The sequence below is a fragment of the Tachyglossus aculeatus genome, chromosome 2 (genome assembly GCF_015852505.1).
Source record: "Tachyglossus aculeatus isolate mTacAcu1 chromosome 2, mTacAcu1.pri, whole genome shotgun sequence".
NCBI classification, from domain to species: domain Eukaryota; kingdom Metazoa; phylum Chordata; class Mammalia; order Monotremata; family Tachyglossidae; genus Tachyglossus; species Tachyglossus aculeatus.
In genome coordinates this window covers 166,646,380-166,664,330 of record NC_052067.1, presented here as the reverse complement: position 1 = coordinate 166,664,330, position 17,951 = coordinate 166,646,380, and the positions used below count along the sequence as shown (strand labels likewise).

General features: G+C 44.8%; 1 protein-coding gene across 1 annotated transcript in view; it reads left to right on the top strand.

Annotated features, from left to right (window-relative positions):
• IRAG2 (inositol 1,4,5-triphosphate receptor associated 2) overlaps positions 1 to 17,951 on the top strand; it is a 224,946-nt gene that overhangs the window by 21,415 nt on the left and 185,580 nt on the right. Inside the window, exons 8-10 of the mRNA XM_038771719.1 lie at positions 3,189 to 3,318; positions 7,203 to 7,253; positions 11,260 to 11,337. Coding sequence (XP_038627647.1) covers positions 3,189 to 3,318; positions 7,203 to 7,253; positions 11,260 to 11,337 — 259 coding nt within the window. The remainder of the gene's footprint in view (positions 1 to 3,188; positions 3,319 to 7,202; positions 7,254 to 11,259; positions 11,338 to 17,951) is intronic.

Below are 17,951 nucleotides of genomic sequence, written 5' to 3'. Positions count from 1 at the left end.
CCCGCCCCCATCCCTTCCACCCTACCCCCTTCCCCTCCCCACAGCACCTGTATATGTTTGTACAGATTTTTTTACTCTATTTATTTTACTTGCACATATTTACTATTCTATTTATTTTATTAATGATGTGCATCTAGCTTTACTTCTATTTATTTTGATGATAATGATGGCATTTGTTAAGCACTTATGTGTAAAGCACTGTTCTAAGTGCTGGGAAGGTTACAAGGTGATCAGGTTGTCCCATGGTGTGTGTGTGTTGGGGGGAGGCTTACAGTCTTCATCCCCATTTTACAGATGAGGTAACTGAGGCCCAGTGAAGTGACTCAACCAAAGTCACACAGCTGACAAGTGGCGGAGCCGGGATTTGAACCCACGACCTCTGACTCCAAAACCCGGGCTCTTTCCACTGAGCCATACTGCTTCTCACTCTGCTTTGATGACTTAACACATGTCCACATGTTTTGTTTTGTTGTCTGTCTCCCCCTTCTAGACAGTGAGTCCTTTGTTGGGTAGGGACCATCTCTGTATTTTGCCAGCTTGTACTTCCCAATCGCTTAGTAGAGTGCTCTGCACACAGTAAGCACTCAATAAATACGATTGAATGAATGAAATCAATAGGATTTATTCATTCATACGGTTATCATTGGCTGAGCACTGTACTGAGCATCTGGGAGAGTACAATCGATCAATATATGGCATTTATTGAGTCCTTACTGCCGGCCGAGGACTGTTTCAAGCACCTGGGAGAGTACAACAGAGCAGAGTTGACAAACACATTCTCTGCCAGCAAAGAGCTGACAGTCTAGAGGGAGACCAGTATAGTAGATTGAAGTTTACACCCAGGAGGCAATGATCCATTGGCCCGGGAGTCACAAGGGCCTGGCTTTTCATCCCGGCTCTGCCACTTTGTCTGCTACGTGACCTTGTGTGAGTCACTTCACTTCTCTGTGCCTCAGTTCCCTCCCTGTACTAACCAAGTGCTTAGTACAGTGCTCTGCACACAGTAAGTGCTTAATAAATACTATTGAATTTGCAACAAAGACAGAGGAGAAGCAGCAGTATGGCCTAGTGGAGATTGCACAGGCCTGGAAGTCTGAAGGACCTGGGTTCTAATCCCGGCTTTGCCCCTGGTCTGCTTTGTGACCTTGGGTGAGTCACTTTAGTTCTCTGTGCTGTAGTTACCTCATCTGTCAAATGGGGATTAAGACTGAGCCTCATTTGGAAGATGGACTGTGTCCAACCCGATTAGCTTGTATCGACCCCAGTCCTTAATATAATTCTTGGCACATAGTGCTTAACAAATGCCACTAAAAAACAAAATTAAAATCAATTAGAGGGAGGAGAAGCAATAGAATATACTGATAAGGACATTAGTACTGTAGGGGGTGGGGTGAGTAATGAAACTCCTTAGAAGATGAGGTCTCATCTAGGACAATCATCATCAATCGTATTTATTGAGCGCTTACTATGTGCAGAGCACTGTACTAAGTGCTTGGGAAGTACAAATTGGCAACATATAGAGACAGTCCCTACCCAACAGTGGGCTCACAGTCTAAAAGGGGGAGACAGAGAACAAAACCAAAGGACAGTCAATATATTTGAGCACTTACTGTGTGCAGAGCACTATACTAAGCATTTAGGAGAGCCCCAAAGAGTACATTCCCTACCCACAACAAGTTTACTGTCAAGAGGGGCAGACAGACATTAATAGAAATAATTTACAGGTATGTAATAATAGTAATAGCATTTATTAAGCACTTACTATGTGCAAAGCACTGTTTTAAGTGCTGGGGAGGTTACAAGGTGATTGGGTTGTCCCACGTGGGGCTCACAGTCTTAATCCCCATTTTACAGATGAGTATACCGAAGTTCTGTGGGACTGAGGATGGGGCAAATGCCAAATGCTCAAAAGTGTACAGATTCTAGCGCAGAAACGACAGAAGGGAGTTGGGGAAATGAGGGCTTAATCAGCATCTTTGAGGAGAAGCGACCTTAAATAAGGCTTCGAAGGTGAGGAGATTGGTGTTCTGGAGAATATGGAGGGAAAGGGAATTCCAAGCCAGAGGGAGGATGAAGGAAATGGGGCAGCATCAAGATCATGTCACAGTGAGCAAGCTGGGTCTAGAGGAGCAGTCGGTCGTATTTATTGAACACTTACTGTGTGCAGAGCCCCGTACTAAGCGTTTGGGAGAATACCAGTCAATAAATATATAATGTTTGTACATATTTGTTACTCTATTTTACTTGTACATATCTATTCTATTTATTTTATTTTGTTAGTATGTTTGGTTTTGTTCTCTGTCTCCCCCTTTTAGACTGTGAGCCCACTGTTGGGTAGGGACTGTCTCTATATGTTGCCAACTTGTACTTCCCAAGCGCTTAGTACAGTGCTCTGCACACAGTAAGAGCTCAATGAATATGATTGATGATGATGATGAATAAATAGACACGTTCCCTGCCCACAATGAGTTTACGGTCTAGAGGAGCAAAGTGTGTAGCTTATGATTTAGAAGAGGAAAGTGTATAGGTGACAGCAGGAAGGAAGGAGAAGAAGGTGAGGAGATAATAATGATGGCATTTATTAAGCGATTACTATGTGCAAAGCACTGTTTTAAGCGCTGGAGAAGTTACAAGGTGATCAGGTTGTCCCACGGGGGGCTCAGAGTCTTAATCCCCATTTCACAGATGAGGTAACTGAGGCACAGAGAAGTTAAGTGACTTGCCCAAAGTCACACAGCTGACAATTGGCAGAGCTGGGATATGAATCCATGACCTCTGACTCCAAAGCCCATGCTCTTTCCACTGAGCCACGCTGCTTCTCTAGAGGAGATGTTAGAGAACTATTTCTGGGAGCAGGTGGGATTTTTAGCAGGGCTTTGAAAATGGGGAGAGGGTTAGGGAGTGCTTAGGAAGGTTGTGGGAGGTGAGAGAATCTTAGCCTAGTCTCCAGCTCTATGACTGACTTGTTATACTGCCCAAGGGTGGAAGGGAAAGAGAGATAGGTTTCAGCTTCCTGTCGCCTTTCCCCCCTGGAGAGAAGTACTGGACATTTTGAAAAGGCCAGTGGGCATTGTGGCACTTGCCCTCAGCCTCTACCCAAACGTCCCGGGGTTTTCGCCGCTGTTCAAAAATAGACCCCGGGCTTGTGTTTATCGCTCTGACAGTTAGATTTGAGGTTTTCTTCTTAGCTTTTTTTCCAGCGCCCAGCAGTCTCTTACAAGAACAAAGCTGCTAAAGGAAGAGCTAGAGGAACTGAAAACTGACATGAATGTTGCAGAACAGCAGAAAACCAAGATCGTGGCCCAGAATAAACAGCTTGTAAGTCTGAGAATTGTAAAGGGAATTCATGTCTTGTGGCACCTTTTTTTAATGGTGTTTAAGTGTTTATTATGTGTCAAATACTGTTCTAAGCACTGGGGTAGATGACAACTTAAGCTGGACACAGTCCTTTCCCACATGCAGCTCACAGTCTAAATAGGAGGGAGAACTGGAGAACTGAGGCACAAGGAAGTTGTGACTTGCCCAAGCTCACACAGCAAGTATTCGGCCTCTGACTCCCATGAACATGCTCTTTCCAGTAGGCCATAGCTGCTAAGAAAATCTGAGGTGAAGATGTAGTTAGTACAGTGCTAAGCGCTTAGTACAGTGCTCTGCACACAGTGAGCGCTCAATAAATACGATTGATGATGATGATGTAGTTTGAGCTACATATCGTTAAAAGAAAAAAAAGGTGTCACTAAAACCTGAAGTTGCTAGATCACACATTTCTTACCAACTTAGGCCCTGAACTCTGTCAGATCACTTTAGGTAGCTGTGGGAGAGTTGTTAAGGGTTTGAGAACCTCTGTGACATGAGTAATTATATAACCACCATCGCAGTATCAAGTGCTTGCTACGTGAACCCTCTGAGAACTGAGCTAAAGACAAGATAATAATAATAATGATGGCATTTATTAAGTGCTTGCTATGTACAAAGCACTGTTCTAAGTGCTGGGCATCATCTCCTACAGGGTTCCTCTCCCATGTGGCTGTCCTCACTTTTTATTTTTGTATTTAAGTCCCTTCTACGTGCCAAGTGCTATTCTAGGCGCTGAGGTAGATAGAAGGTAATCAGGTTGGATGCAGTCCCTAGCCCACGTGGGGCTCATGGTCTTCATCCCCATTTTACAGATGAGAGAACTGAGGCCCAGAGGAGTAAAGTGACTTGCCCAAGGTCACACAGCAGACCCAGTGGAGGAATGGGATTAGAACCCAGGTTCTTCTGACTACCAGGGCCATTCTCTATCTATTGGTCCATGCTGTTTCTCTACTAATCTAGAAGGTAGGGAGAGGCATCTTATTCATGTTTTAGAGCTGGGGAAACGGGCCTCTCATTCAGTCATATTTATTGTGCGCTTACTGTGTGCAAAACACTGTACTAAGCACTCAGGAGAGTACGATAGAACAACAGACACATTTCCTGCCCACAATGAGCTCACAGTCTGACCCCATTCCCTCTCATCTTATGAAATCCCTCGCTCCTCCCTTCCTTAACTTCCATCTTCAACCACTCACTCTCCACTGGTTCCTTCCCCTCTGCCTTCAAACATGCCGATGTCTCCCCCATCCTAAAAAAGCCCTCTCTTGACCTCACCTCCCCTTCTAGTTATCACCCTATCTCCCTCCTACCATTCCTTTCCAAACTCCTTGAACGAGTCATCTACATCCACTACCTCGAATTCCTCAATGTCAACTCTCTCCTCAATCCCCTCCAATCTGGCGTCTGTCCCCTGCACTCCACTGAAACTGCCCTCTCAAAGGTCACCAATGACCTCCTGCTTGCCAAATCCAACAGCTCATACTCTGTCCTAATCCTCCTCGACCTCTCAGATGCCTTCGACACTGTGGACCACCCCCTTCTCAACACGCTGTCCAACCTTGGCTTCACAGACTCTGTCCTCTCCTGGTTCTCCTCTTACCTCAACGGCCATTCATTCTCAGTCTCTTTTGCGGGCTCCTCCTCCCCGTCCCATCCCCTTACTTGTAGGGGTTCCTCAAGGGTCAGTTCTTGGTCCCCTTCTGTTCTCCATCTACACTCACTCCCTTGGTGACCTCATTTGCTCCCACGACTTCAACTATCATCCCCACGCTGATGACACCCAAACCTACATCTCTGCCCCTGCTCTCTCTCCCTCCCTCCCTTCAGGCTCGTGTCTCCTCCTGCCTTCAAGACATCTCCATCTGGATGTTTGCCCGCAATCTAAAACTCAATATGTCCAAGATTGAACTCATCTTCCCTCCCAAACCCTGCCCTCTCCCTGGCTTTCCCATCACTGTTGACGGCACTACCATCCTTCCCGTCTCACAAGCCCGCAACCTTGGTGTCATCCTCAACTCCACTCTCTTGTTCACCCCTCACATCCAATCCATCACCAAAACCTGCCGGTCTCACCGCCGCAACATCGCCAAGATCTGCCCTTTCCTCTTCATCCAAACCGCCACCCTGTTGGTTCAATCTCTCATCCTATCCCGACTGGATTGCTGCATCAGCCTCTTCTCAGATCTCCCATCCTCCTGTCTCTCCCGACTTCAATCTATACTTCACACTGCTGCCCGGATCATCTTTGTGAAGAAGCGCTCTGGGCATGTTAATCCTCTCCTCAAAAATCTCCAGTGGCTTCCAATCAACCTACGCATCAGGGAAAAACTCCTCACTCTTGGCTTCAAGGCTGTCCATCACCTCGCCCCCACCTACCTGACCTCCCTTCTTTCCTTCTCCAGCCCAGCCTGCACCCTCTGCTCCTCTGCCACTAACTTCCTCATTGTGCCTCGTTCTCAGCTGTCCTGACATCAACCTCCAGCCCTGCCCACGTCCTCCCCCTGGCCCGGAATGTCCTCCCTCTGCACATGTGCCAAACTAGCACTCTTCCTCCCTTCAAAGCCCTACTGAGAGCTCACCTCCTCCAGGAGGCCTTCCCAGACTGAGCCTACTCCTTCCTCTCCCCCTCCTCCCCCTCGCCACCCCCCCCGCCCTACCTCCTTCCCCTCCCCACAGCACCTGTACATATGTTTGTACAGATTTATTACTCTATTTATTTTACTTGTACATATTTACTATTCTATTTTATTTTGTTAATATGTTTTGTTGTCTTTCTCCCCCTTCTAGACTGTGAGCCCACTGTTGGGTAGGGACCGTCTCTATATGTTGCCAACTTGTACTTCCCAAGCACTTAGTACAGTGCCCTGCACCCAGTAAGTGCTCAATAAATACGATTGAATGAATGAATAGTAAAGTGAAGTAACTTGCCCAAGGTCATACAGCAGGCCAGCGGCAGAACTGGAACTAGAAACCAGGACTCCTGATTCAGTTTCATGATCTTTTGGTCAAGATCCTTCCTTACTGATGGTCTCAACCTCTCATGGTTGAAGACAGCCAATCAGTGGTATTTATTAAGTGCTCACTATGCACAGAGCATGGTACTAAGCACTTGGGAGAGTACAATGTAATAGAGTTGGTAGATACAACCAACTAGTAGCCATTATGAGATATTCAAAATGTAATATTTGTATTAAGCATTCGTTGGTTGAGTCACACACTTGCTGTTTAGCAAGGTGTAGTGGATAGAGCATGGGCCTGGGCATCAGAAGGTCATGGGTTCTAATCCTGGCTCTACCACTTCATCATCAATCGTATTTATTGAGCGCTTACTATGTGCAGAGCACTGCACTAAGCGCTTGGGAAGTACAAATTGGCAACATATAGAGACAGTCCCTACCCAACAGTGGGCTCACAGTTTGCTTGTGACCTTGTTTGCTTGTTTGCTGTGTGACCTTGGGCAAGTCACTTAATTTCTCTGTGCCTAAATTACATCATATGAAAATTAGGGATTAAGAATGTGAGCCCCACGTGGGACAGGGAATGTGTCCAATCTGATTTGCTTATATCCACCACAGCATTTAGTTCAGTGCCTGGCACATAGTAATTGCTTAACAAATACCATCATTATTATTATTATTGATTCCAATAAGCTGAATCCTTCATCTTTAAAGTATCCCCTTTCACACAGAGATTGCTGCATCTACTGGACATAAAAGACTGGCCTTAAAAGTTGTATATTGTGTGTGTGTGTGTGTGTGTGTGTGTGTGTGTGTGTGTGTCAGCTTTCTAAAGCAGCATGTTTTAAGGTGGCTCCCATTAATTTCTAATTTTCTAAATTTCATCAGGAAAAAGAAAATCGGTCCCTTGTTCTTAAGATCCAGCTTCTCCAGGAAGAGGTATATGTTGAAATAATCCAATATCTTTATATCTTTGGGTGCTTAGCCCCTAAGGTTCTTGCTTGAAACGCAGATCATTCCTTGAATTTGTTCAGATTCAGGTAATTGCTCATGAAATCCTAGTCAGTTTTGCTTTCACCCAGCACCTCCTCGGTTTTCAGTTGAAATGGTCGACATGGGGCAAATCACTATTCATTGAGCGCTTACTGTGTGCAGAGCACTGTACTAAGCACTTCGGAGAGCCCAATCCAACAGAGCTGGCAGACACGTTCCCTGCCCACAACGAGCTTAGAGTCTAGAGGGGGAGACTAAGTGTTTTGTTCTGTCTTCCCCTTTTAGACTGTGGGCCCACTGTTGGGTAGGGACTGTCTCTATATGTTGCCAATTTGTACTTCCCAAGCGCTTAGTACAGTGCTCTGCACATAGTAAGCGCTCAATAAATACGATTGATTGATTGATTAGAACAGTGCTTGACACATAGTAAGCACTTAAATACTATCATTATCATCTCTGGCTGGGTATTTCTGGAGGCCTGTACAGAAATGCCAGCCCGACTAGATAGAAACTGTACCTACCTGTCTTTTTTACTTTAGATCGAGTGTAGTATTGGCCAAGGGGCCATCTGCCCTTTCTTCTGGTTTGGAGTTTGGACACTGGTGATTTATTTTACCCAAAGATGCCGAATGCCCAAGGTCAGCATCGTTCCAGTTTTATAAGGGACAGTCTGATTTTTTTTCAGCTGACATGTCCCATGACCAGTACAAAGTGTTCAAGGGACACAGTTTGTAGAGAAGCAGCGTGGCCTAATGGCTAGAGCCCGGGCCTGGGAATCAGAAGCACCTGGATTCTAGTCCCATCTCTGACACTTATCTGCCGTGTGACCTTGGGCAAATCGCTTCACTTCTCTGGGCATCAGTTCCCTCATCTGGAAAATGGGGATTGAGACCGTGAGTCCCGCAGGGGACAGGCACTATGTCCAACCTGATTAGCTTGTATCCACCCCCAGCACTTAGAACAGTGCTGGAAGCAGAGTAAGCCCTTAACAAATACCATCATCACCATCATCATCACTGAGTCCAGGTTCCCTTTTGCCTGGAATCTTGATTCCAGTGTTGATTCCAGATTGAGTCCATCTACCCTAGTGTTTAGAACAGTGCTTGGCATATAGTTAATGCTTAACAAATACCTTTATTATTAGCCTCTTGACACTCTTACTCAAGCTCGTTGTGGGAAGGGAATATGTCTGTTTATTGTTATATTGTACTCTCCCAGGGGTTTAGTGCAGTGCTCTACACTCAGTAGGTACTCAGTAAATACTAAAGAATGAATGAGTATAAACATTTTTGTTTCCCCTCCGTAGAGCATCCAATCTGTGGGTGGGAAATGTGTTGCTTCTTTTTTCTGTATTTTGCAAGTTACTACTACTACTACTACTACTACTATACTACTACTACCATTTATTAAGTGCTTACTATGTGCATTAAGTGCTTACTATGTGCAAAGCACTGTTCTAAGAGCTGGGAAGGTTACCAAATGATAAGGTTGTCCATGGGAGGCTCAAAGTCTTAATCTCCATTTTACAGGTGAGGGAACTGAGGCCCAGAGAAGTTGTGACTTGCTCAGAGTCACACAGCTGACAAGTGGGGAGCTGGGATTTGAACCCATGACCTCTGACTCCAAAGCCCGTGCTCTTTCCACTGAGCCAAGCCCCAAGTGGGTGCTCAATAAATACTTAATAAATAAGTAATAAATAGGATTTGATAAACCTATACCTGGCAGAGGTGACCCTAGGGATGTGACCCTAGGGTGGGTGTTCAGGAAATAGTCCTGGGGATGTTTCTGCTGTTAAAAACAATAGTAGTAATTGTATTAAGCACTTCCTATGTTCCAGGCAGTTTAATAAGTGCTGAGGTAGAGGTAAGGTTGTGCACAGTACATGTCTCATATGGGGTTCAATCTTAACCCCCATTTTCTAGATGAGGGAACTGAGGCCCAGAGAAGTGAAGTGACTTGCCCAGGGTCATGCAACAGACAAGTGACGGATCTGAGTGTGTACTGTGAGCAAAGCATTGTACTAAGCGCTTTAGAGAATGCAATAGAACAATAAACAGACACATGCCCTGCCCACAACGAGCTTACAGTCTCAGATGATCTCCTTGTACTCTGCCGCTTCCCCTGCCTCTCCTTTATTTTGCCATTTGTCTTCCCCATGGGATGGTGAGCTCCTTCTGGGCAGGGGTCATGTCTTCCAACACTAGTGTATTGTCCTCTCCCAAGCGCTTAGTACAGTGCTCTGCACTTGTAGGTGTTCATATATGTTTGATCCTGGTGGCTGCCTGCAGCTCAGAGCATGTCTTCCAGCTCAGATCGTGTCTCCCAAACTATCCAGAGAAAATGATTTCTTGTTTTGTTTTATGCTTTTGTTAAGCCCTTATTAAAATTATAATAGTTATGGTACTTCTTAAATGTGTTCTAAGCCCTGGGATAGATACAAGTTAGGTTGGACACAGTCTCTGTCCCTCATAGGGCTCACACTCTTAATCCCCATTTCACAGATGAAATAACTGAGGCCCAGAGAAGTGAAGCGACTTGCCCAAATTCACACAGCAGACACATCAATCAACCAATCGTATTTATTGAGCGCTTACTATGTGCAGAGCACTGTACTAAGCGCTTGGGAAGTACAAATTGGCAACATATAGAGACAGTCCCTACCCAACAGTGGGCTCACAGTCTTAAAGGGGGAGACAGAGAACAAAACCAAACATACTAACAAAATAAAATAGAATAGATATGTACAAATAAAATAAATAAATAGAGTAAAAAATATGTACAAACATATATACATATATACAGGTGCTGTGGGGAAGGGAAGGAGGTAAGATGGGGGGGATGGAGAGGGGGACGAGGGGGAGAGGAAAGGAAAGACACATGGTGGAGCTGGGATTAGAACTCATGAGTTTCTAACTCCCAGGCCTGTGCTCTCTCTTAATTAGGTCAGCAAAATCCTTGTCCTGCAGGGTTTACAGTCTAAGTAGGAGGGAGAACAGGTATTTAATACCCATTTTACAGTTGAGGAAATGGAGGCCCAGTGAAGTGACTTGCCCAAAGTCACACCGCAATCAACAGACCTGGGATTATAGCCCAGATCCTCCAACTCCGAGGCCTGTGCTCTTTTTACTAGGCCAAGCTGCTTCTCAGAAGGGGGCTGTGGGTGGAGGTGGTGATGTCTACAGGAAGTGTTGAGTAGAGCAGTGCCTAGCACATAGTAAGAACTTAACAAACATCATTAAAAAAAAAAAAGATTTGCTACGCAGTCCCTACCCATAAGGAGCTTACAATCTAACAGAATAGACCAATCCAGAATTATTTCCAGGTAGGGTGAAAAATAGATAGAAGAAGCGTGACCTGATGGAAAGACCACAGACCTGGGTTCTAATTTTGGTTCTGCCAATCACCAGCTGCGTGACTTTGGGCAAGCCCCTTCGTTTCTCTGTTCCTCACTTTCCTTCATCAGTTCTCAGTTCCCCCTCCTGCTTAGATTGTGAACCCTGTATGGAACAGAGACTGAGAGTCATCTGATTGTATCTACCCGTGTTCTTGGCGTATAGAGTTGATTTATAATAATAATAATGTCCATAATGGTACTTAAGTGATTATTATTTTTTAAGCTACTGGGGTAAATACAAGATAATTAGGGTGACACAGTCCCAGAGATCAATCCCATCGCAATGGAGATTCAGAAGGGAGTGGGAAAAGAGGAAATGAGGGCTTAGTTGGGTCTGGAGGAGATGTGCCTTCATTAAGGCTTTGAAGGAGGGGAGAGTCATTATCAATTATGAGGAGGGACAGTGGGCCTTCCAGATGTTGAATAAAGAGTTGGGAGGGAAAGTAGGGAAGAGGTCATTGCTGAAATTAAGCTGGGATATTAGCAGGCAGTAGATAATGATAATATATTAATAGTAATAATAGCTGAGCCCTGCTACTTCCTGTGTTTCACTTGTAGAGCATCAGCAGTGCCCGAGACAACGAAACCCTGGAGAAGAAGATAGCCGAGCTGACTAAAGAGGCAGCCGACCACCAAGTAAGCACTTGTCAGATTCTGGTAAAGTATTTTCTTCTGTTGTCCTCCCTTCCCTCCCTCCCGTATGTCCTTACCATCTCTTTTCATTCATTCATTCAATCGTATTCAATGAGCACCTACCGTGTGCAGAGCACTGTTTGAAGCACTTGGGAAAGGATGATAGAACAATGGAAGGCACATAACAATAATAATAATGGCATTTATTAAGCACTGACTGTGCAAAGCACTGTTATAAGCATTGGGGAGGTTACAAGGTGATCAGGTTGTCCCACAGGGGGCTGACGGTTTTAATCCCCATTTTCCAGATGAGGTAACTGAGGCCCAGTGAAGTGACTTGCCCAAAGTTACACATTTGGTGGAGCTGGGATTTGAACCCATGACCTCTGACTCCAAAGCCCATATTCTTTCCACTGAGCCACGTTGCTTCTCTACCCACCTTCCCTGCCCACAATTTGCTTACAGCCTAGAGGGGGAGACAGACATTAATGGAAATAAATAAATGACTGATATGGACGTAACTGGTGTGGGGTCGAGAAAGGGGCATGAATAAAGGGAGCATGTCAGGGTGATGCAGAAGGAAATGGGAGAAGAGGAAAGGGGGGCTTATTAAGGGAAGGCCTCCTGGAGGAGACAGGCCTTCAATAAGGCTTTGAAGAGGGTGAGAGGAATTGTCTGTTGGATTTGAGGAGGGAGGGCGTTTAAGGTCAGAGGAAGGATGTGGACGAGAGGTGAGCAGCGAGATAGACGAGATGGAGGTCCAGTGAGAAAGTTGTCACTAGAGGAGTGAAATGTGTGGGCCAGGTTGGAGTGGGAGAGCAGTGAGGTGAGGGATGAGGGGGCAAGCTGACTGAGTGCTTTAAAACTGATGGTGAGGATTTTCTCCCTCACCTCTCTTCCGTCCCTCTGCCCCAATCATCACCTTAAAGCATCGCTTGGTGTGCAACTCTCCAGTTATCAAAGCCTTCAATCCCATCTCCTACATATCTCCTATATATATATGTTTGTACATATTTATTACTCTATTTTACTTGTACAAATTTATTCTATTTATTTTATTTTGTTAATATGTTTTGTTTTGTTGTCTGTCTCCCCCTTCTAGACTGTGAGCCCACTGTTGGGTAGGGACCATCTCTATATGTTGCCAACTTGGACTTCCCAAGCACTTAGTACAGTTCTCTGCACGCAGTAAGCACTCAATAAATACGATTGAATTAATGAATGAATCTCCTCCAGGAGGCCTTCCCAGACTGCAGCCTTCCCAGACTGAGCCCCCTTTTTCCTCTCTTCCTTCCCATCCCCCCGGGCCTAATTCCTTCCCCTCCAGACAGCACCTGTATATATGTTTGTACAGATTTATTACTCTATTTTACTTGTACATATTTACTATTCTATTTATTTTGTTTATGATGTATGCAGTAAGCAGTATGGCCTAGTGGAGAGAGCTCACCTCCTCCAGGAGGCCTTCCCAGACTGAGCCATCTTTTTCCTCTCTTCCTCCCCATCCCCCCGCCCTACCTCCTTCTCCTCCCCAAAGCACATGTATATATGTTTGTAGACATTTATTACTCTATTTCACTTGTACATATTTACTATACTATTTATTTTGTTTATGATGTGCATCTAGCTTTACTTCTATTTATTCTGATGACTTGACACCTGTCCACATGTCTTGTTTTGTTGTCTGTCTCCCCCTTCTAGACTGTGAGCCCGTTGTTGGGTAGGGACCATCTCTATATGTTGCCAACTTGTACTTCCTAAGTGCTTAGTACAGTGCTCTGCACACAGTAAGCATTCAATAAATATGATTGAATGAATGAATGAATCTCCCCATCCTATCTGCCTTTATTTGTCACCGATGGATTTGGGTCCACATTCCCTAGGCATTCCTATTACAGAGTATTTACGTTAAAATTCTTATGCTCTGTTGCTTCCCCTTCCTGTAACTTATGTCAGTAATTTAATATGTCTCCCCCACTGAATTGTAAGATTCTTGAAGGCAGGAATTATGTCCATCAATCAATGGTATTTGAGTATGTACTGTGTGCAGAGCACTGTACTAAGTACTTAGGAGAGCCGTTCCCCAATTAAACCCTCCTTTCCCCAGCTGATTCTCCCTTCAATGTTCTCTATGCACTTGGGACCTCTGGGCATTTGCTATCCACCCCACCCTCAACCCCATAGTCCTTCTATATGTTTATTTAAATTATATATTATCATTATTTATAGTAATGTCTGTCTTCCCCTCTAGACTGTAAGCTCATTATGGGCAGGAAATGTGTCCACTAATTCGGTTGTAGTATGGTCTCCCAAGCACTTACTATAGTGCTCTGCAGAAACTAATTGCTCAATAAATACCTTTGATTACAATGTGATAGAGTTTATAGTCTATAGAGGAAGAGAGACATTTTTTCTTATGGCATTTAAGCACCTTTTATAATAGCATTTATTAATGGCATTTATTAAGCGCTTACTATGTGCAAAACACTGTTCTAAGCACTGGGGAGGTTACAAGGTGATCAGGTTGTCCCATAGGGGGCTCACAGTCTTAATCCTCATTTTACAGATGAGGTAACTGAGACACAGGTAAGTTAAGTGACTTGCCCAAAATCACACAACTGACAATTGGCGGAGCTGGGATTTGAACTCATGACCTCTGACTCCAAAGCCCGGGCTCTTTTCATTGAGCCACACTGCTTCTCCTAAGCAGTGACACTGCAATGTGTCAGATGCTGTTCTAAAGTTCTTAAGCACTTGCTGTGTGTCAAATACTCTTCTAAGCACTGGGGAAGGGACAAGGTATTTAGGTCGGACACAGTCCCTGTCCCGCATGGGACTCACAGTCTAGGAGGAAAAAAATGGGTTTTTAATACCCACTTTACAGCTGAGGGAACCGAGGCATCGAAAAGTGAGACGGCTTGCCCGAGATCATGCAGCAAGCAATTGGCAGAGTAGGAACTGGAACCCGGGTCCTCAGACTTCCGGGCCTGTGCTCTTTTCACTAGGCCATGCTGCTTCTCCGTTTATTGTATTTTTCTCAAACATCTAGTACAGTACTTAGTATACAGAGAGTGTTCAATAAATACTGTTGATTTGGTGGCTCCTGATCACCCTCCACATCAAGCAGAAATTTCTTGCCACTGGCTTCAAGACTTGTTATCCAGTGCTCCTCAGTGAGCACCTCAGCCCTGCTCAAGGTCTCCTTCTGACCTTGAGGCCTTCCCAGTCTGAGCCTCCTCCTTCCTCTCCCCCTCCTCCCCCTTTCCATCCCCCCCACCTTACCTCCTTCCCTTCCCCACAGCACCTGTATATATGTATATATGTTTGTATGTATTTATTACTCTATTATTTATTTATTTTACTTGTACATATCTATTCTATTTATTTTATTTTGTTAATATGTTTTGTTTTGTTATCTGTCTCCCCCTTCTAGACTGTGAGCCCACTGCTGGGTGGGGACCATCTCTATATGTTGCGAACTTGTACTTCCCAAGCACTTAGTACAGTGCTCTGCACACAGTAAGCGCTCAATAAATACAATTGATTGATTCCACCCTGTCACCTCTGACACTTCTATCCCACTGCTCCCCCCACATGAAATCCCTTTCCCCTCAGTAGCCACCTGTCCACAGCTCTCCCCATCTTTGTTCCTTCTAAAATCCCACCTTCCTGAGGAACATTTTCCTAACTCATTCACAACACCAAAGCAACATTCATTCATTCCTTCATTCAGTTGCATTTATTGAGAGCTTACTGTGTGCAGAGCACCGTACTAAGCGCTTGGGAAGTACAAGTACTACCCAACAACGGGCTCACAGTCTAGATAGCGTGGCTCAGTGGAAAGAGCAAGGGCTTGGGAGTCAGAGGTCATGGGTTCAAATCCTGGCCCTGTCAGTTGTCAGCTGTGTGACTCTGGGCAAAGTCACTTCACTTCTCTGGACCTCAGCTACCTCATCTGTAAAATGGGGATTAAGAATGTGAGCCCCCCATGGGACAACCTGATCACTCTTTAACCTCCCCAGTACTTAGAACAGTGCTTTGCACATAGTAAGCACTTAATCAATCAGTCAATCAATCTCAATCAGCTGAGAGGTCGAGGAGGATTAGGATAGAGAATGAGCCGTTGGATTTGGCAAGCAGGAGGTCATAATGATGGCATTTATTTATTCATTCAATCGCATTTATTGGGTGCTTGCTGTGTGCAGAGCACTGTACTAAGCTCTTGGGAAGTACAAGTTGGCAACATATAGTGACAGTCCCTACCCATCAGAGGGCTCACAGTCTAGAAGGGGGGGACAGACAACAAAACATTAACAAAATAAAATAAGTAGAATAAATGTGTACAAATAAAATGAGTAATAAATCCGTACAAGCATATATACATATATACAGGTGCTGTGGGGAGGGGAAGGAGGTAAGGTGGGGGGGATGGGGAGAGGGAGAGGAAGGAGGGGGCTCATTCTGGGAAGGCCCGGAAGTCTGAGGAGCCGGGTTCCAATTCCTACTCTGCCAATTGCTTGCTACGTGATCTCGGGAAAGCCGTCTCACTTTTCGATGCTTCGGTTCCCTCAACTGTAAAATGGGGATTAAAAACCCATTTTTTCCCTCCTAGACTGTGAGTCCCATGCGGGACAGGGACTGTGTCCGACCTAAATGCCTTGTCCCTTCCCCAGTGCTTAGAAGAGTATTTGATACACAGCAAGTGCTTAAGAACTTTAGAACAGTGTTTGACACATTTGAAGTGCTTAAATGCCATAGGAAAAAATGTCTATCTTCCCCTATAGACTATAAACTCTATTACGTTGTAATCAAAGGTATTTATTGAGCAATTATTTTGTGCAGAGCACTATAGTAAGTGCTTGGGAGACCATACTACAACCGAATTAGTGGACACATTTCCTGCCCATAATGAGCTTACAGTCTAGAGGGGAAGACAGACATTACTATAAATAATAATAATATATAAGAACACAATAATAGGAGGCCTTCCCAGACTGAGCCCCCTCCTCCCCATCCCCCCCGCTTTACATCCTTCCCCTCCCCACAGCACCTGTATATATGTTTGTACGTATTTATTACTCATTTGTACATATTTATTCTATTTATTTTATTTTGTTAATATGTTTTGTTGTCTGTCACGCATTCTAATTCTGGCTCTGCCACTTATCTGCTCTGTGACTTTGGGCAAGTCACTTAACTCCTCTGTGCCTCAGTTACCTCACCTGTAAAATGCGGATGAAGAGTGTGATCCCCACCTGGGACAACTTGATTACCTTGTGTCTCCCCCAGTGCTTAGAACGGTGCTTGGCACATAGTTAGGGCTTAACAAATATCACTATCATCATAGTAAGTGCTTAACAAATACCATCATTATTATTATTGAGCACTCACTGTGTGCAGAGCTGTACTAAGCAGTTGGGAGAGTACAACAGATCAGAGTGAATAGACCTGTTCCCTGCCCACAATGAGTTTCACAGTCTAGAGGGACATAGTACATGCACCATCACAACTTCAGTCGTCAAAATGTGGTCTCAAAACTGTATCGAATCCAGACTTTGTATGCATTTAAGCATCTGATTCCCACTTTCAGTGTTATATGTATGTATCACTCTCTGCACAAAGTAAACACTCAAATACCATTGATTGATTCAATAAATCATAGCTACTGAACATTTACTGTGCGCAGGGCACTGTACTAAGCATTTGGGAGAGTACAATAATAATAATAATGGCATTTATTAAGCGCTTACTATGTGCAAAGCACTGTTCTAAGTGCTGGGGAGGTTACAAGGTAATAATAATAATGATGGCATTTATTAAGCGCTTACTATGTGCAAAGCACTGTTCTAAGTGCTGGGAAGGTTACAAGGTAATAATAATGATGGCATTTATTAAGCGCTTACTATGTGCAAAGCACTGTTCTAAGTGCTGGGGAGGTTACAAGGTGATCAGGTTATCCCACGGGGTGCTCACAGTCTTAATCCCCATTTTATAGAGGAGGTAACTGAGGCCCAGAGAAGTTAAATAACTTGCCCAAAGTCACACAGCTGACAATTGGCGGAGCTGGGATTTGAACCCATGACCTCTGACTCCAAAGCCTGGGCTCTTTCCACTGAGTCACGTGTGGGGAGGGGGCTCCTCTGGGCCGTGCTGGGGGCTTGGAAAGAAGCAGGGAATGCAGAGAGGTAGTGTGAGGGTGGAGTTGAGCAGAGAAGCAGCATGGTCTACTGGAAAGAGTCCAGGCCTGGAAGTTAAATGACCTGGATTCTAATAATAATAATAACGTTGGCATTTGTTAAGCGCTTACTATGTGCAAAGCACTGTTCTAAGTGCTGGGGAGGATACAAGGTGATCAGGTTGTCCCATGTGGGGCTCACAATCTTAATCCCCATTTTAAGATGAGGTAACTGAGGCACGGAGTTCAGAGAAGCAGCGTGGCTCAGTGGAAAGAGCCTGGGCTTTGGAGTCAGAGGTCATGGGTTCAAACCCCGGCTCCGCCATTTGTCAGCTGTGTGACTTTGGGCAAGTCACTTCTCTGTGCCTGTGACCTCATCTGTAAAATGAGGATGAAGACTGTGACCTCCCCCATGGGACAACCTGATCAACTTGTAACCTCC